Consider the following 20,364-nt stretch of genomic DNA (forward strand, 5'->3'; position numbering starts at 1 on the left):
GGCCGGGCGGAAGTGGGGAGGCTCTCGGGTTTGCGGGCGGTTGGTGTTCAGGCGGATGGCGAGCGGCGAGAGCGGCGGCATGGCCGGGACCGAACACCTGTTCAAGGTGCTGGTGATCGGGGAGCTGGGCGTGGGCAAGACCAGCCTCATCAAGCGCTACGTCCACCAGCTCTTCTCCCAGAACTACCGGGCCACCATCGGCGTCGACTTCGCCCTGAAGGTCCTGCACTGGGATTCGAACATTCTGATCCGACTCCAGCTCTGGGACATTGCAGGTAGAGGAGGGGAGGGGAGGGGGAGGGGTAGGGGTGGTAGAAGGTGAGGGAGGAGTGGTAGGGAGGGAGGGAGTGGGAGGTGAGGAAGAGGGGGAGAGTGGTTGGGGGTGAGGGAGGGAATGGGAGGTGAGGTGGGAAGAGGGAAGGAGAGTGATTGGTGAGGGAGGAATGGTAGGAGGTGAGGGAGGGGGTGGGAGGTGAGGAGGAGGGAGGGTGAGTGGTTGGAGGTGAGAGAGTAGTGGTAGGAGGTGAGGGAAGGAGTGGGAGGTGGGGTGGGAAGAGAGAGAGAGTAGGAGGAGGTGAGGACGGGAGGGTAGCTGGTGGAGGGGGAGGATGGTAGGAAGTGAGAGATGGGGAGTGAGTGAGGTGGTACAGTAAGCAGGGGTGTGGGTGGGGGAGAGATGAAGGCGGTAGGGAGGGGGTGGGAGGTGAGGGGGTAGGAGATAGTGAAGAGGGAGGTGGTAGTGAAGAGGGAGGTGGTACAGTGAGGAAGGTTTGTAGGGGTAGGTGAAGGGGAGGAGGATGGAAGGGGAGTGATGGAAGGAGAGGGTAGGTGGGGGAGGGCAGAGGAGACCTGAGGGAAGGGGAGAGGGGTGACAGAGAAAAGTGGAAGAGGCAGGAGATGGGAGTGTGGGGAGGCAGATGGAGGGAGGGAATAATAAGGGGAAGGAGGGAGAAGATGAAGGAGTAATGGGGTGGGTGGAGGGAGGATAGTTGAGGGGGGAGTGAAGAAAGGAGTGGTGCAGCTGGTGGGTGGGGCAGGAGGTGAGGGAATATTGTAGTGTGAATGGAGGGCAGGGGCAGAGTGAAGTGGGAGGGGGTGAGGGACTGGGAAGAGGAAGGAAAAGGAGGGGGTGGATAGTTAGGGGAAAAGTGAAGGGAGGGGGATGCACAGAGAGAGTTGGAGGTGGAGGCAGTTACCACAGATGGGGAATGAGCAGAAGGAAGGATGGAGGTGAGCCTAGACATAGGGACAAGCACAGCAGCACAGGTGGATGGGGCTTGGCAAGTTAGTGAAGAGAGGGGACATGAGTTGGCGTGGGATGGGGAAGAGGATAGAGGGAAGGGGTCAGAAAGAGAAATGGGGAAGGCAAAGGAGAAGCAGGGAGGTAGAGTGGAGGGAACGAGGCAGGAAAGGAGACGGACATGGGGAAAGAAGAATGTAGTGCAGGCAGGATAAGTGTCATTGGTTGTGGAGGAATGGAGAGGGGTGTGGTGAGGGAGAGAACACACCAAAGATATGGATTAAGGCAATGGGAGAGAGGTGGTGCTGGAGGGAGGGAGGGAGAGTGGAGGGGAAAATAGGGTTGGAAATGAGAGGCGTGGAGGGATGGAGGAGTGCTCTTGTGTTCTTGGTACGTCAAGTTTTGTAAAGGCCTGTAAAGGAGTTCTTATAACCCGCAGGGAAATGGTTAATCTTGAAGACTTTGGGATTGTGTCAAGCCAGTGGTGTAATGCATGAACTGTGTCCTCCCCTTTCCCACTGACACGTGAACAGCCTGAGACGAGGGCTGTGAGCACCCACTGCTCCTGCTTTATCACTGCAGCCAGCTGAAGGGCCAGGGCCGGTCCCTGCTGGGTTTTGCTTTCCCTATAATTTGCAAGCAGTTTTTGCCACATCCTACCTATTAGATTTGACTCTGTGAGTGTTGGCATAGTGCACTTTCCAAAGCCCAACTGAAACAGCTGTAAAATCAACCAGTTATCATATCATATCATATATATACAGCCGGAAACAGGCCTTTTTCGGCCCTCCAAGTCCGTGCCGCCCAGCGATCCCCGTACATTAACACTATCCTACACCCACTAGGGACAAATTTTACATTTACCCAGCCAATTAACCTACATACCTGTACGTCTTTGGAGTTCCTTCTTCAATAGATTTAATGTGAACAAGTTCAGACCAAGTCAGTTCCCATCTGCAGCTGTGTGAATAGCTGGTTATACTATTTTGGTGAAGTACTTGAGAGATGAATTTTTATTCTTTTCCCATGTCCTTGCCAAAACATTTCTTAATCCAAGTCACAGTTAGGAATTCACTGTGGTTTTGAGGGATAAGCAATAGCAGATTTACCTCCCGAAGAAATATCATTAAACCAGTTGGGGTTTACAACAATTTATCACCTTCATGATCATTTACACTGGTTCTACTTCAAGTTATTCTTTAATGAAGGAAAAATGTAATTTTAATCTAGCCTGGTGAATGTATGTAACATCTGACCGAAGGCATTGCAACTGACATTTAAGTATTCTCTGAAGTACCCAAAAAAAACACTGAGTTTTCAATTGGCAAGTAACATCCACAAAATTGGTTGGAATCAATCTGGACTGCACAACACAGGAATAGTCTGAAGAAGGGTCTCAACCCGAAACATCACCAGTTCCTTTTCTCTAGAGATGCTGCCTGATCTGCTGAGTTACTTCAACCTTTTGTCTCTCACAGATACAGAATAGGTGGGCACAGGATATTTGTGTTTGGTACTCATAGCTGCCGATGTCCCTCTCTCGTTTGACTGTAACCCAAATTCCACTCTTACTAAATCTATCCCATACTCTGCAGCCACCAACTCAATCTCTCCCTCATCTCCCACCCCCCAGTAACCTTGCTCCTGTAACAGCTAAACATTTCTTGCATTTTCTGATTTTTATTCCATCATTGTTACACAAGTGGTGGTTGGTTATTGAGGATCTGTCATAATGTCCATCCTAATAGTGGGTACTAGCCTGCCACTAAATATATCTTTGATACACACAAAGGGTTATGCATGGGCAAAAAGCACACTGTGCTTGAGTAAGTCACTGATTAAGGCAGCATCTCTGGAGAACATAGATAGGTGATGTTTCGTGCCAAGACCCTTCATCATCGATTGCAGTAGGGGGGAGAAAGCTGGAAGAGAGGGTGGGACAAAACAAGGCAAGACACAGGTGAGGAAGGATCAATTGGGATAAATGGACAAAGGCCAGAAATGAAATGAAGGGCTGTGAGCTAAAGAGAGAAGAGGCCTAAAATGTGAGGCCAGAGGAAGGGATGCACTGTAGGTGGAAAGGGATGGTGAGATGGGGGTTAGCTGGGTCAGGATAATGGGATAAATGGTTACGCATCCAGCTGGGCACAGGGAAGCAAGGCGGGGGGGGGGGGGGGGGGGCAGATTGTGGTTAGTTATCTAAAATTGGAGAATTCAATGTTCATACCACTGGGTTGTAAGTGACCCAAGAGGGATATGTGGTGCTGTCCCTCCAGTTTGCGTGTGGTCTCACTGACAATGGAGGATGCCAAGGGTCAGAATGGGAAGGGAAGTTAAAATGGTTAGCAACTGGGAGATCCAGCAGGCCTTGGAGGACCAATCACGAGTGTCAGCAAAACGACCTCTTAGACTGCGCTTGTTCTCGCCGAGTAAAGAAGTTATAGATGTGCCATTTTTGAGGTACAAGTCTAACAGGAGACTAAGGTGTAATTTGGGTCGAGACCCTTCTTCAGACTGAGCTTTCCCCTGACTCTCAGTGTGAAGAAAGGTCTCGACCCAAAATGTCACTTGTTCCTTTTCTCCAGAGATGTTGCTGACCTGCTGAGTTACTCCAGCTTTTTGTATCTATCGTCAGTTTAAACCAGCAACTGCAGTACTTTCCTACACTGAGCTGTAATGATGATCAACACAGGGAACAGATTGGTAAGTAAAAAAGATAGACACAAAGTGTTGGAATAACCCAACGATTCAGGCAGGATCTCTGAAGAAAAAGGATGGTTAATGTTTTGAGTCTGGACCCTTCTTCAGACCTAACATCAAGTCAAGTCAAGTCTGTTATATATCTGTTGATATATTTGCATTGAACTACAACTCTGTCACTGTCCAACAATACTCTCGGATCTTTGTCTTCATAGCTCTGGTTCATTAGTGTCTGGATCTGCATAAAACCTTTAACAACTCAGCGGAACAGGCAGCATCTCTGGAGAGAAGGAATGGGTGACGTTTCGGTCTGAAGAAGGGTCTTGACCCGAAATGTCACCCTTTCCTTCAATCCAGAGATGCTGCCTGTCCTGCTGAGTTACTCCAGCATTTTGTGTCTACCTTCGATTTAAACCAGCATCTGCAGTTCTTTCTTACACATAAAACATGTAACAAATGGAATAGGACATGAAGCCTGTTTCATTGTTAAACAATGTATATATTGATGTTGTACAGCACTTTGCAATGCTAAATATTGCTGTATGCGAATGGTGGGTTTACAGTAGGAACATGTCTATCACTATGTTGCAAGACGGTATAATACTAGTATACTTGAATCTATCAGATGATGTGGCAGCATTGAACAATACTTTATTTTGGTAGAAGCAAATTTTTTACTGCAACACCAAGGCGTAGTGGTCTATCAGCATATGGCTGATGACTGCAAGGATGGACATAACTGATACAAGCCTGTTCACGCTAGTTCACATTAACCGAACAATAGATTTGTCACTATCTAAATATGTGAATAGGTGAGTATACAGATGTCACTGTCTACCCCAGGCTACCGATTTGTCACTATGATACTAGGCTAAGATGACACATTTTTCATGGATGTCATTGGCAGATTTGAAGGATCTGTACTTGAGGTGTGGTAATCATTCACATTGGCAACTGACATTGGGTCTGGAAGATAAGCTGAAAGACCAACTAGTTGGCCAGAATTGTCATAATCAACAAGGTTCATCGTGATCTCGTGGACAAGATGTAGTTGCAGTAAGCAAGGCTGGAGATTAAAAGGAAATGTGAAGATTTCTCACACAAGGTGGTCATTTGACCCACTGACTTTATGGTGGCTCTCGTAGTATTCTCACGAGTCCTATTCCTGCTTATTTTTCCCTGGTATCCTCTCTCACATGTCGATCAATCCACTTATTCTCCTACCCCCGACCCACCCGGGGAGTATTTTTGTGGTAACCAGTTAACCTGCCTTGTTTTTGAGATTGGGATGAAACCGTCTCTTGTGCCATTGAACTGCCTGTTTGGGAAGGCTTAGTCTGGTGAGGGGAGGAAAGTGGCAGAGGCAGCTGAAAGGATAAGACTCTATCTTGTGGTCAAAAAACCTACAGGAACTTCTTGCACTGTCATAATTCGGAGGTAGATAGACACAAAATATTGGAGTAACTCAGCGGGACAGGCAGCATCTCCGGAGAGAAGGAATGGGTGCCGGTTCGGGTCGAGACCCGTCTTCATTCTCGACTCAAAATGTCACCCATTCCCAAAGACATGCAGACTGGGAGATTAATTGGCCTCTGTAAATTGCTCCCAGTGTGTGAGTAGTTGAATCTGGTGGGGAGTTGATGAGAATGTGAGTTGAAAATAATATAGGATTAATTTTACATTTGTGTAAATGGCTGGTTGATTGTTTTTAAGGATTTGTTAGATCGAATGCCTTGATTCTGTGTTGTATCTTGCTGTAACTCTTTGATTCTAATTGAAGAGTTGAGACTTCCTCAAAAAATAACTGCAAAATAAATGGTATTTGGTAAGGAAAGGAAATGAGGTTACAGGCCACAAAGTAAGACATTTATAAATTATCTTCTCAGTGCAAAGGATAAATTCACTGTATGAATTGGAAACACTAAGGCAAGGGCATGAATATGGGTTAATCTGATATGTAGGGAAGGAGGATCGGGCAAGGAACAAAGTTAGTGAACTTGTACAGCAAGAAGAATTGAAATGAGCATTGAGTGACTCAGCGGATTCCAAGTTACTCGTGCTGAGCTTATGAAGGGAGAGCAGATTTGAGAAAAAGATTTGTTAAATGTGATCACTGTTTGATGAGCAGTAAATGAGAGTGGTGAGAATGCAATAAGGAGAGATGCTCAAAGGACACATTGCCACAGATATAAGGAGATAGACTGATGTATCGTGTACAGATGCTATCGACGAGTCAACTTGAGTGGGGTAAGCAGTGGAAGGTCCAGTTAAGTAGGAATGCATGAGACAGAAGGGTGGCTTGACCCTTCATTTAGGACCAAGATGTCCACGTGATCAACCAGAACTAGTTCAGAAATGGCAAGGCCTTGATAATAAATCAACATACATTTTGGGCCAAAATGTGGTGATGGGAATTGACAGTCAATCCAACTACAACATTCAAAGTGCTGGTGTTTGGTGGGAACAGTGTGTCTACCATGAAGGAGTTTGCCAAAAGAGGGAATGCAGGGTGAGGAAGGTCAGCCCAAATAGGAGGGGACAATTTGAATTATTTCTTTCGGAGTTGGTGTTTGATTCCTTGATGGGCTTTTCTTGGTTTGTCATAATCAGAAAAGCCCAACGAGGCACTCAATACTGACCCCAAAAGAAACAATTCCAATTGTTTCTATCGGGGTTAGTGTGAGGGCCTTCATGCGGAGAATATATGGGGTAACCCAGGAGGACAGAAAGATGGAATGCTAGCAAGGGAATAAGAAGGATGAACATTGAAGGAATCAGATTTGTAGAAGATTTGGTGGCATACAGTAGAAAAACATGATTTCAGAAGATCAACCAGAGAAATGAAGGATTAAAATGGCAGTAAAGTATTTGGGATGCTTTGGATTTGCATAGACACGGGATTTGCATAGGCATATCTACATGCAAAATTGGGAAAGGTTTGCCATGAACAGCAAGGATGGCACCTCGCCAACAATCTGCCTGTCCGTTCCTTCTTTGCTGTTTGTTTGTATGTGTTAAATGAATGTTTTTAGTGTTCTTTAGCTTGTTTTATGTAGGGGGAGGTTGGGGGAAACTTTTTCTAATCTCTTACCTCGACGGAGATACGTTTTTTTTCTCTCCCTGTATCGTATCTCCGTCCGCACTGCGGCCTAACATCGAGGAGATGGCGGCCTTTGCTGGAGACCGACTTCGACTTAACATCACGGAGCTCGTGGTCTCTGGTTAGAGACTGACTTCGGGAACTCCAAGCCGCAGGAGCTGCGACCGCCCTGACGCGGGAGCTTCAACCGCCCCGACGCGGGAGCTGCGACCGCCCCGACGCAAGAGCTTCGACCGCCCCGACGCGGGAGCTGCGACCGCCCCGACGCGGGAGCTGCGACCGCCCCGACGCGGGAGCTGCGACCGCCCCGACGCGGGAGCTCCGACTGCCCCGACACAGGGCTTCAACCGCCAGCTGCGGGAGCTTCGATTGCCCCGACTGCGGATGGTCCGACTGCCCCCACCGCAGCAGAATAAAAGAGGAAGATTGGACTTTATCGCCTTCAATCACAGTGAGGAACGTGGGGAATCCGCTGTGGTGGATGTTTATGTTAACTTTTATGTACTTGTGTCTTGTTGCTTTTTTTTTGTATGGCTGTATGGTAATTTGAATTTCACTGGACCGTAATTGGTACATGTGACAATAAACTGACCTTGAAACCTTGAGTCAAGCAGAAACTGACTTTAAACTTAATTTCCTTTGTGTGCAAAGATCTAAAAGTTAGTCAAAGTCATGGATTCCACTGATGAATTGATGTCATCAAGGATGTCACTATGGAAGGCACAAACAATCTCCCAGATGTACTGGAGGACAGAGGATCTAGGGGGGCAGAGGAACTGAAAGAAATTTTCATTAGATGAGAAATAGTATTGGGTAGACTGATGGGACTGAAGGATGATAAATCCTCTGGGCCTGATGATCTGCATCCCAGGATCCTCAGGGAGGTAGCTCTAGAAATAGTGGACGCATTAGTGATCATTTTCCAATATTCAATAGATTCAGGATCAGTTCCTGTGGATTGGAGGATAGCTAATGTTATCCCACTTTTCAGGAAAGGAGTGAGAGAGGTAACGGGGAATTACAGACCAGTTAGCCTGACTTCGGTGGTGGGAAAGATGCTTGAGTTAATTATTAAAGAGGTAATAATGGTGCATTTGGATAGCAGTAAAAGGATGTCCAAGTCAGCATGGATTTATGAAAGGGAAATCATGCTTGACTAATCTTCTGGAATTTTTTGAGGATGTGACAAGTAAAATGGATGAAGGGGAGCCAGTGGATGTAGTGTATCTAGACTTTCAGAAAGCCTTTGATAAGATCCCGCACGGGAGATTGGTGACTAAAATTAGAGCACATGGCTTTGGGGGTAGGGTGTTGACATGGATAGAAAATTGGTTGGCAGACAGGAAGCAAAGAGTAGGAGTAAATGGGTCCTTTTCAGAATGGCAGGCAATGGCAAGTGGAGTGCCGCAAGGATCGGTGTTGGGGCCGCAATTGTTTACCATATATACGAATGATTTGGAAGAGGGAATTAGAAGCAACACTAGCAAGTTTGTGGATGACACAAAGCTGGGTGGCAGTGTAAACTGTGAAGAGGATGTTAGGAGGTTGCAGGGTGTCCTGGACAGGTTGAGTGAGTGGGCAGATGCGTGGTAGATGCAATATAATATAGATAAATGTGAGGTTATCCAGTTTGGCGGCAAAAACAAGGAGGCAGATTATTATCTCAATGGAGTTAGGTTAGGTTAGGTAAGGGGGAGGTGCAGCGAGACCTGGGTATCCTTGTACACCAATCACTGAAAGTTGGCGTGCAGGTACAGCAGGCAGTGAAGAAAGCTAATGGAATGTTGGCCTTCATAACAAGAGGATTTCAGTATAGGAGTAAAGAGGTTCTTCTGCAGTTGTATAGGGCCCTAGTAAGATCACATCTGGAGTATTGTGTACAGTTTTGGTCTCCTAATTTGAGGAAAGACATCCTTGTAATTGAGGCAGTGCATTGTAGGTTCACGAGATTGATCCCTGGGATGGCAGGACTGACATATGAGGAAAGATTGAAAAGACGAGGCTTGTATTCACTGGAGTTTAGAAGGATGAGAGGGGATCTTAAAGAAACATATAAAATTATAAAAGACTGGACAAGCTAAATGCAGGAAAAATGTTCCCAATGTTGGGCGAGTCCAGAACCAGGGGCCACACTCTTAGAATAAAGGGGAGGCCATTTAAAACTGAGGTGAGAAAAAACTTTTTCACCCAGAGAGTTGTGAATTTGTGGAATTCTCTGCCACAGAGGGCAGTGGAAGCCAAATCACTGGATGGATTTAAGAGAGAGAGAGTTAGAGCTCTAGAGGTTAGTGGAATCAAGGGATAGGGGGAGAAGGCAGGCACGGGTTATTGATTGGGGACGATCGGCCATGATCACAATGAATGGTGGTGCTGGCTCGATGGGCCGAATGGCCTCCTCCTGCACCTATTTTCTATGTCATGATCTTGAGACAGGTGGATAGACGCTAGGATCTGCCACTGCTCATTATTCAAATGTTACTGTAACTGTGCTCCATTGCTTCAGCTGTGAAAGCAAGAGTCAGAACTGATTTGAAGAGAACCACTTTGATAGTTTCCCATTAATTATGCCATAGAATCCACTGCAGCAGGTGATAGAAACTATTGATTAAATTCACAAGCTGCTTTTGCTAGTAGATCAAAGGATGTAATTTCAACTGTTGGTAAGACGAGGCTCCTGGGCAATCAGATAAGGAGACAGCCTGAAAATGTGAAGCATCTTCTACATTCTATGTCGTGTGCCGAGCATTCAAAAGTGGAAACTGACCTGAGCTGCAAAGCATGGATTATTCATGGCGTACATTTCAACCACTGTATTGCAAGAAGCAAGCACAAATAGTTGACTGCTTTCCAACAGTGGAACAAGTTGCCAGCACTACGAGTTCCCAGGCCTCCTTCAAACACCACATAACCATCACCAAAAGAGCAGCCTTGGTGTTAAGAAGAGCGAGTAGCCCCGACTGCGATGACCTCCATGTTGGATGAACCTAATGTTCTTGAACCCTTCATTAATAGTGGATCATTTTACTTATGTTTATCACACTGGATACCACTCCAATCAATTTATTTCTTGCACTGGTATTAAGATAATAGTCAGTCACCTAAAGTAGAAAATAAGACAGTCTTACTCTACATTTCAAAGCAGGAGAGTTGATTTTGAAAAGGTTGCTGTTCCAAAGCAGAAGGAACCCCTGGCCCATCGAGGAGTCCAGCATACAAATGGGCTCTTAATAGTTCGTATAGGTGGCCAATGTAACTCGGGACCAATACGTGGCAACATCAGTGTTATCCACATCAAGGCTTAGGTTAATTATTATCACATGCACCGTGGTACAGTGAAAAGTTTTGTATTGCATGCTATCCAATCAGACAATACCATACATACATCAGACAATACCATACATAAATACAATCAAGTCAATCTCGAGTACAATAGGGAAGGAAAGCGAAGTGATTACTTCATGGGGAAATGAATAGATTAGGATGATAGGCCTGATATATAATATTATATATAAAATATATAAAAAGGAAATAATAATTGTACTGAGCAGTTTTTATAGTTTGGGTCACGATTCTATATTAATTAAAATATTTATCAATCTATTATTTGAGGAATTTATTACATTAATGTTTGTTTTTTAACATCTGCAATAGGCCAAGAACGATTCGGCAATATGACACGAATATATTACAAAGAAGCTGTTGGAGCTATTATAGTCTTTGATATATCTCGGTGTTCCACATTCGAGGCGGTTCTGAAATGGAAAAGCGACTTGGACAAAAACGTGAAGCTGCCCAATGGGAAGCCTATCCCTGCCGTGCTCTTGGCCAACAAGTGTGATCAGGAGTGGGATGGTTTGGAGAACAATAAGTCAACGATGGACCACTATTGCAAGGACAATGGCTTTTTGGCTTGGTTTCAAACCTCAGCAAAGGTTAGTGACGATAAGTCGCCCTTTGGGATGTCGTAGCAGCCCAAGGTCAATAGACTGTTTGTTGCTTTCTGGTTAAGTGTCGGCTCTGGCTGAATGGAATCAGAGGGTTGAGTCTCTTGCTCTGAGGAAACACAGAACTGTTGGGTGTTCTGTCTGTTGGATCAGATATTGAAGCAAAGCTTTGAGTGTCAATAACCCATGGCAATTGGTCTCGGTGGGTCAAAGGGCCTAATTTCACACTGTATCTCTAAACTAAACTAAATTAAGAGAGGTAGTGTAAGAGGTAGTGTAAGAAGGTAGTGTAAGAGAGGTCTGAAGAAGGGTCTCGACCCGAAACGTCACCCATTCCTTCTCTCCTGAGATGCTTCCCGACCTGCTGAGTTACTCCAGCATTTTGTGAAATAAACTAAGAAAGCGATAGACATTCCAGTATTGTAATAGGAGGTGTGACTTGGAATGTTTTCTCTCAGTTCTCATTATTTGCTGGAGGAACTTAGCAGGTTGAGCAGCATCAGTGAGGGCAAGGCATTAGTGACATTGCAGGTCGAAACCCTGAAACCTTGACTGTTCCTTTCCCCCACCGATGCTGCTTGACTTGCTGAGTTCCTCCAGTTGTTTGTTGCTCCAGATTCCAGCATTTGAGGTCTGTAATGCCTTAATTATCTGCTGATTTGCTGTAAAACAACCATATCTACATATGTGCACATTGAAAAGACAATCACTGTTCAGTTTTATTAAATAACTCTAACTTGTGATTTCAAAGTCAATCACCACTTTCATCAGTACATTTAATGGAATGCATGGTGGATATATGGAATGAACTGCCAGAGGAGGTAGTTGAGGCAATATTTATAGGACACTTGGACAGGTACATGAATAGGAAAGGTTAAGAGGAATATGGACCAGAATCGGGCAAATTGGACTAGATTAGAAACATAGAAACATAGAAAATAGGTGCAGGAGTAGGCCATTCGGCCCTTCGAGCCTGCACCGCCATTCAATATGATCATGGCTGATCATCCAGCTCAGTAGCCTATACCTGCCTTCTCTCCATACCCCCTGATCCCTTTAGCAAAAAGGGCCACATCTAACTCCCTCTTAAATATAGCCAATGAACTGGCCTCAACTACCTTCTGTGGCAGAGAATTCCACAGACTCACCACTCTCTGTGTGAAGAAATGTTTTCTCATCTCGGTCCTAAAAGACTTCCCCCTTATCCTTAAGCTGTGACCCCTGGTTCTGGACTCCACCAACATCGGGGACAATCTTCCCGCATCTAGCCTCTCCAACCCCTTAAGAATTTTATATGTTTCTATAAGATCCCCCCTCAGTCTTCTAAATTCCAGCGAGTACAAGCCCAGTCTATCCAGTCTTTCCTCATATGAAAGTCCCGCCATCCCAGGGTGGGGGCATTAGATGGGGCATCTTGGTCAGCATGGACGAGTTGGGCTGAAGGGCCTATTTTAACGTGTGTGACTGACTCTAAAATAGAAAGTAGTATTTTGTTTGTAATATTTCATTTTAGGTCTTTAAATTTATTCATGTATTTTAATTTTTATGTTTTAAAAAGATGTGTCGGGCATTTATAGGACCTTAAAGTTAATTACATTTTGTGTTATCTCTGGGAATATCTCTGGTGAGTTCCTATCCCTCATGGATAACGAGGACTTCGTGTGCAGGACCGGGTTCGATCCTGACTATGAGTGCCCGTCTGTACAGAGTTTATACCTGTGATCTCTGTGACTGCGTGGGTTTTCTCTGGGTATTCCGGTTTCCTCCTACATTCCAAAGATTTACAGGGTTTTTTAGGTCAATTGGCTCTGTAAATTGTAAATTGTCCCTAGTATGTAGATTAGTGCTCAGGGTAATCGCTGGTCAGCGCAGACTCGGTGGGCCAAAGGGCCTGTTTCCTCAATATATTTCGAGAGCTTAATCATGCAAACCTATGTATTGGAGTATGTGAGCAATGTTTCAGGCACTGAGATTAATAGTGATGAGGTTAAATAAAAAGGGTGCGTGAAGAAAGAGGAAGAGGAAATATCCTTTTTCAGTGAGTTTCACAACCTGGTCAAAAATGTGAAGTTACCAGAAGAGAACTAGAGAGTAACAGCAGCTGCCTCTTTCATCCTTTAGTGGGGTATTAAATAAACCTCGGGTTAGGAGACTCGCAGTGCATGGTTATGGACTGATGCTAATCAATTCGATCAAAGTGGCAGGAAGATACCCCTCAGCCCTTCAAGCCTGTTCCACAATTCAGTCAAGTTGTGACCTGTCAGTAGACCTCCATTCACTGCATTTCTATAGGTAACGGTGCACAGCAAGACTCTTCCGGCCATAGTCTTCATTTCATTTGATGTGCCACGTTTCAGTCCTAACTTTTCAGTCAGAAATGTCATGGCTCAAGTCCCTGTCTCAAGGCATTTGCACAAAAATTCAAGCTAAATGCAACGTTTACTCAGTATTGCAGTGCTGAAGGTAACACCTTTCAGAGAAACTATGGTCCTTATCAGGTTAATTCTGAACGGTCCTTCCATAAGCTGAGGTACTGTCCGATTCACTGCTACCCCGTTGAGGACATTGTACTTAGTCTAAGGAACTGATGCACAACATTGCTGAGAACTACAGTATTCCGCAATCTGATTGAATCCATGAATAGTATATCTGATATGTTTGGATAGCGTGCAAAACAAAACTTTTCTCTGTCCTTCTACATTTGACAATAATAAACCTAAACCATCTTGAATGAATCCCGCACTACACTTTTGAAAAAGGAATTATCCCATTATCGTAGCCAATGATTATCTTTCAATCAATGTATCAAAATTGTAATATTCTCTTATTGTTATTTGTGGGAGCTTCCTCTGTGTGGATCAATGTCCTCATTAGAGAAAGTTAACTCCAAATTACCACGTGTAAAAACCTCTTCTAAATTCCCCCTGAATCTCCAGCTAATGTTACAAGGTTTGTTCTGCATTGTGGATTTTCTCAGAATTTTTTTCCACAGCTACCTTAACAAATCCTTTTAAGCACATCGATTAGATTGCCTCCCAATCTCTAAACTCAAAGAGAAGAAAAGCTGGGTTACTTCCTATTACTGTAATCCGCTTAAATTCCAATATTATGCTTATCACCTTAAGATGAGTAAGCTCAGCCACCTGCCTAGAAAGTTTCTTCTTTCTCTGATAGTAGGCATCGAGGATTATATAAAGAGGACCTTGTTTCATTGATGTTAGCAGAGAGAATGCAGAATGATTAGATTGGAAGTGATGCCGCTGAAAGTAATTTTTAAAGAATCATCGCAACTTTCACTATTTCTAATCATCTGAAGAAAATACAGCCAGTGAAGTCTTTGAAATATAATGAATGGTATTCAGAAATAAGATGAAATATTTATGCAAAGTCTGCTCCAACAGTGTAACATTGATGATGTTTTAGAAATGTTGATTGAAGAATAAATATTGGTTCTGATATTGAGATAGCTCCTCTTCAGGAGAGTGCCCTGGGTTCTGTCAAAGAGGGTAGACAGGGCCTTGTATGTATGTATTCTAAAGGGCAACGTTTCCAACACTGTTTAAGCATCAGCCTGAGCCTTTGTGGGTAGCACGGCGTCGCAGCGGTAGAGGTGCTGTCTTACAGCGCTGGAAACCCGGGTTCGATCTTGACCTCGGGTGCTGTCTGTACGGAGATTGTATGTTCTTCCCGTGACCGTGTGGGTTTTCTCCGGGTGCTCCGGTTTCCTTCCACATTTCAAAGACGTACTGGTTTGTACTTTAATTGGCTTTGGTAAGAATTGTAAATTGTCCCCAGTGTGTAGAATAGTGCTAGTGTACGGGGATCACTAGCCAGTGTGGACTAGGTGGGCCAAAGGGCTGGTTTCTACACTGTATCTCTAAACTAAACGTCGCTGAAATAACTCTTAAGACAACAAGTTCTGACTTAAAAGAGATTAAAAAGATGGATTGCATCAGAAGATCAGCATGCTTATGAACCACAATGTTAGTCATAATGAAGATAATGAAGTGGGCTGGACCAACACTTATGAATCAGCGAAGGAGTTCTCCATACCAACGTTTATCCCTTCACTTAAAAAAAAAAGAAGTTCTTACTTCGTGATGATGTTTTTGGTAATTTGCTGCACGCGAATTTGCTGCTGCATTTCCGATATCCAATTGACAGGAAAGGACTTTGAACAGTTTGGAATGCCCTGGGCGTTATGTTCCTTCAAGGGTTTCCTTTGATCATTTGAGTTGCATTCCCTTGCCCCCAGATACGTATTGCAACGAGTTAATTTTTAATAAAGTTTTTTCTCTGATGTTTGCAGGACAATATAAACGTTGATGAAGCCATGCGATATTTGGTGGAGAATATTCTAACCATCGATTGCATCCATGTATCAGAGGACACTGACGGAGATGATAAAATTAAATTAACAGAAATCACCGAACAGCCGGAAAGCAAATCACAGTGCTGCTAACGCACCATGTCTGTCTCCTGGCAATGTCTTATTATGGCTTCCAGAATGCATAGTATTCGGATTATCTTTTTATACCACACTGAAGTGGATGATTGTTAAACAAAGCTACCATGCTGTCGGCATGATTATTTCAGCTAACAACCATTTAAACTGAATTTGTTGTTCTAGTTCTAATTAAAAGATGTGGAATGGTAAGCGCAATTCTACACATCTTTTCCATCACCTATTTTGCAAAACCATTTTGAAAAGACTTTAAGAATGTGGTTATTTTGTCCATTTTTCCGCATAGAAACTATTTTGAGCAGAAGATAGACACAAAATGGTGGAGTATCTCAGCGGGACAGGCAGCACTCTGGAGAGAAGGAATGGGTGACGTTTCGGTTCGAGACCCTTCTTCAGACTGACTCAGTCTGAAGAATGATTTCGACCTGAAACATCACCTATTCCTTCTTCCCAGAGATGCTGCCTGTCCCGCTGTGTTACTCCAGCTTTTTGTGTCTATCTTCGGTTGAAACCAGCATTTGCATTTCCTTCCAACTAACTATTTTGTGCATATTGTCTAAAGTTATCTCAGTATTTTGGGTCTTGGGTGCCTACTGCTGATCATATCATTATTGGAGTTAAAGCCAATAAGGTAGAGTAAACTCTCGTTATCACAGACCATGGGAGTGGGGGAATAATGTCCCTTATTGCCGATTGTCCGCTGTAACCAAGTACGGCATCGGGTCAGAATTCTGCAGTCCCGTCACTGAGAGTCCAGTGGGATCTCCCTCGCCACAAGAGCACAGCGGTGCCAAGAAGGCCACTCGGCACTTGGAATGGCAATAACCGCTGCCCCTGCTGCTGATTCTCACGTTCAGAGGTTGAGAGCAAAATGGGAGGTCTGGAGCGTTGGGGTGGCAGTAACGGGGTGTGGAAACCCTTTTGTGCTCTAAGTGAGATTCCCATGACCGACTGCCTGCCCAAAGTTCAGGATGAAAGGACATCGATCGCAAACGTTAACTCTGTTTATCCTTCCAAAGGCACTAACCTGCAGGATCTGCAAAGTTCTTTTTAACAGCTAAAAATGCATTTTTGTTATTGCTAACTATAAAATACTTAAGGCTGTTTGTTACATTGTTTAATAGAGTTAAGTGTCGGTCAAAGCAATTGTTAATCAATTTCACTGGCCTGTCAATTTCAATGACCTCTGCAGTGTAACTGGCAGCGTATGTTCTTAAAGAGACAGTCAGCTATACCCGAAATCTGTTATAAAGTGGTCCATAATAATGGGGGTTTACTATATTTTCAGATGTGTACAGCTGTTCTATTGGTATATGAATGTGTTGTAAATCCATTGAGATACTTCAAATAAGGGATTTTAAGCAATGCCTCCAGGCTGTCACTGCAGAAAATTCACCCCTTTGTGGGCTCCTGACTTTACGAGCTTGTGATTATCCCCAAGTTTAGGATACAGCAGGTTGTACATGTTAATTTCTAATCTTGAAGTCAACATTCTGTTCTGGCTTCCAGTCCAATGATATTTGATATTGAAATGTTCATGATTGTGTCCAAATCTCATGAGGACAATCACCTCTCTTATTTCTGTACCCTTCCACAATCCTAAACACCAGCATATTCTTCTACTTCTGGTGTCTTAGGCAAATACCACTTCTTTCATCCAACTACATGTAGGTTAATTGGCTGGGTAAATGTAAAAATTGTCCCTAGTGGGTGTAGGATAGTGTTAATGTACGGGGATCGCTGGGCGGCACGGACTTGGAGGGCCGAAAAGGCCTGTTTCCGGCTGTATATATATGATATGATATGATACTGCATTTGCAATTCCTACTGCTTGGTCCCTGAGCACTAGAAGTCTCTCCCTAATGTCACCTTCTCCTGAAAACCTGCCTCAAAAGTTATCCCATTTTATGTTTTTTTGTGTGCTTGTGTATTTTGGAACTCTTAAAGAATGTTTATTCCTTCCAAGATGAGAGGGAGGAAGGTGACCTACTAAGTTTCAGAAAATGCTGACATTGGGATGTAGAAGGAGAAAGCACGTAATTATTCATAAAGTCAAATACCACGGAAACAAGTCCTTTGGGTCAATAGACAATAGACAATAGGTGCAGGAGTAGGCCATTCAGCCCTTCAAGCCAGCACCGCCATTCAATGCGATCATGGCTGATCACTCTCAATCAGTACCCCGTTCCTGCCTTCTCCCCATAACCCCTCACTCCGCTATCCTTAAGAGCTCTATCCAGCTCTCTCTTGAAAGCATCCAACGAACTGGCCTCCACTGCCTTCTGAGGCAGAGAATTCCACACCTTCACCACCCTCTGACTGAAAAAGTTCTTCCTCATCTCCGTTCTAAATGGCCTACCCCTTATTCTCAAACTGTGGCCCCTTGTTCTGGACTCCCCCAACATTGGGAACATGTTATCTGCCTCTAATGTGTCCAATCCCCTAATTATCTTATATGTTTCAATAAGATCCCCCCTCATCCTTCTAAATTCCAGTGTATACAAGCCCAATCGCTCCAGCCTTTCAACATACGACAGTCCCGCCATTCCGGGAATTAACCTAGTGAACCTACGCTGCACGCCCTCCATAGCAAGAATATCCTTCCTCAAATTTGGAGACCAAAACTGCACACAGTACTCCAGGTGCGGTCTCACCAGGGCCCGGTACAACTGTAGAAGGACCTCTTTGCTCCTATACTCAACTCCTCTTGTTACGAAGGCCAACATTCCATTGGCTTTCTTCACTGCCTGCTGTACCTGCATGCTTCCTTTCATTGACTGATGCACTAGGACACCCAGATCTCGTTGAACTCCCCCTCCTCCTAACTTGACACCATTCAGATAATAATCTGCCTTTCTATTCTTACTTCCAAAGTGAATAACCTCACACTTATCTACATTAAACTGCATCTGCCATGTATCCGCCCACTCACACAACCTGTCCAAGTCACCCTGCAGCCTTATTGCATCTTCCTCACAATTCACACTACCCCCCAACTTAGTATCATCTGCAAATTTGCTAATGGTACTTTTAATCCCTTTGTCTAAGTCATTAATGTATATCGTAAATAGCTGGGGTCCCAGCACCGAACCTTGCGGTACCCCACTGGTCACTGCCTGCCATTCCGAAAGGGACCCATTTATCCCCACTCTTTGCTTTCTGTCTGTCAACCAATTTTCTATCCATGTCAGTACCCTACCCCCAATACCATGTGCCCTAATTTTGCCCACTAATCTCCTATGTGGGACCTTGTCGAAGTCGACTCTGACCATCAAAACACGCGCTTGCACTAATCCTATTCCAACAATCCCATTAACTCCCCCAGATTCTACCCCCTCACTTTTACATAGGAGGCAATTTACAGTGGCTATTTAACCTACTAACCTGCATTTCTGTGGGGTAATGGGAAACCCCATGGTCACAGGGAGAAAGAACATGCAAACTCCACGTAGACAGCACTAGAAATCAGGATTGAGCCCAATTCATGGATCTGTGAGGCAACAACTCTATTTGCTGTGCCACCTAATGACAGGAGTGGAGAAAGGGGCTAACAACAAATCTCATGGCATGTCTCCATTGCTTTTTGTGAACTATAGTCTTTGAGAGAGCATCCAACCTCATGTAACAAGGATAAACCTATTGCTAACCCTTTAGACTTTAGAGATACAACGTGGGAATTGGCTCTTCAGCCCACCAAGTCCATGCCAACCAGCGATCACCCCGTACACTAACCTACACACACAAGAGACAATTTTACAACTTACCAAAGCCAATTAACCAAAAGCCTGTACGTCTTGGGAGTGTGGGAGGAAACCGGAGCACCCGGAGAAAACCCACGCGGTTAGAGGGAGAGCGTACAAACTCCATACAGCCAGCACCATGGTCAGGATCGAACCTGGGTCTCTGGCACTGCAAGGCAGCAATGCTACCACTGCTAACACCCTGTTGCTAACATCTTACCACTTTCTGCATGGGATTTTTCTACCAGCAGTTTATGTGGGTTAGAACATTCAAGGTAAACCGCATTGCTTGAAGTACAATAATTTATTTGATTGCAGGATAACATCTTAGGCTTCCTGGTTTGTACATTTTGTAGTGCTAAAGAATAGGGAAATTACATAATAGTCACATAACAGGTTGTGTGTATCAATATTCACAAGTGCCAAAGGAAACAGTTTCTGTAAAATATTTGCATGAATTTGATGATCTGAAACCAGTTCTTGCAGGTATTGATCTTTTCGTGCTTATTCGTGCTCCATGCTGGTATCCATTGGCATCATTCAAAGACATGGGGACACAGGTTCCACACCAATGCTGAGGAGTCCAGTTCGCTCCACCACCCCTCCTAACACCTTCACTGCTTGTTTTGTCTTCCTGACCAACCTGTATCCTCCCTGAATGAACTGCAGTTTCCTTAGTCCATGCTACTATCTCCTTGTCAGAGCAACTGATGACATCCTGACCTTTATCTTTGGCTAAACCATATGGAATGCAACCTTACTGTGCTCTTTGACTCGTGAGATGAGCTTCTGAGCACCTATCCTCCCCACCACAAAGACTAACGAATTTTACCTCCATTACATCACTATCTGTCCATCATAGCAAATTAGTTCCCCTTGCCCAAGCTGCCAATTCTGAAGAAGGGTCTCGACCTGAAACGTCACCTATTCCTTTTCTCCAAAGATGCTGCATGACCCGCTGAATTACTCCAGCATTTTGTGTCTGCCTTCTGCCAAGTCTCTTGGTCATTCTTAAACACTTTAGTTAGATCTCCCACATATATTCAAGAGCATGCAAACTAAGTCTGCAAACTATCCTCAAAACTTAAAACATTGCAGTACAGGAATTGTTATGGTGAATTTATGCTGCAGCCTTAATAAGGCCAACTAAATAAGGCTACATCAAAGTGCAGAAC

The 20,364-nt window shown here is 44.3% G+C and overlaps 1 protein-coding gene across 1 annotated transcript; it reads left to right on the plus strand.

Annotated features, from left to right (window-relative positions):
* On the plus strand, nt 1–15,821 carry LOC144596766 (ras-related protein Rab-32-like). Its single transcript, XM_078405528.1, has 3 exons — nt 1–275; nt 10,692–10,972; nt 15,294–15,821. The coding sequence occupies exons 1-3, from the start codon at nt 56–58 to the stop codon at nt 15,444–15,446; spliced, it is 654 nt and encodes a 217-aa protein (XP_078261654.1). The 5' UTR covers nt 1–55; the 3' UTR covers nt 15,447–15,821.
* The last annotated feature ends 4,543 nt before the right edge of the window (nt 15,822–20,364 follow it).

This window comes from Rhinoraja longicauda, chromosome 9, assembly GCF_053455715.1.
Source record: "Rhinoraja longicauda isolate Sanriku21f chromosome 9, sRhiLon1.1, whole genome shotgun sequence".
Taxonomy (NCBI): Eukaryota; Metazoa; Chordata; class Chondrichthyes; order Rajiformes; family Arhynchobatidae; genus Rhinoraja; species Rhinoraja longicauda.

Bases quoted from the DNA above. Each gene is read 5' to 3' on its own strand.
- LOC144596766 (XM_078405528.1), top strand. From the start codon at position 56: ATGGCGAGCGGCGAGAGCGGCGGCATGGCCGGGACCGAACACCTGTTC. The intron at 276-10,691 runs GTAGAGGAGGGG...CATCTGCAATAG, and splicing joins CCAGCTCTGGGACATTGCAG to GCCAAGAACGATTCGGCAAT. The intron at 10,973-15,293 runs GTTAGTGACGAT...TGATGTTTGCAG, and splicing joins GGTTTCAAACCTCAGCAAAG to GACAATATAAACGTTGATGA.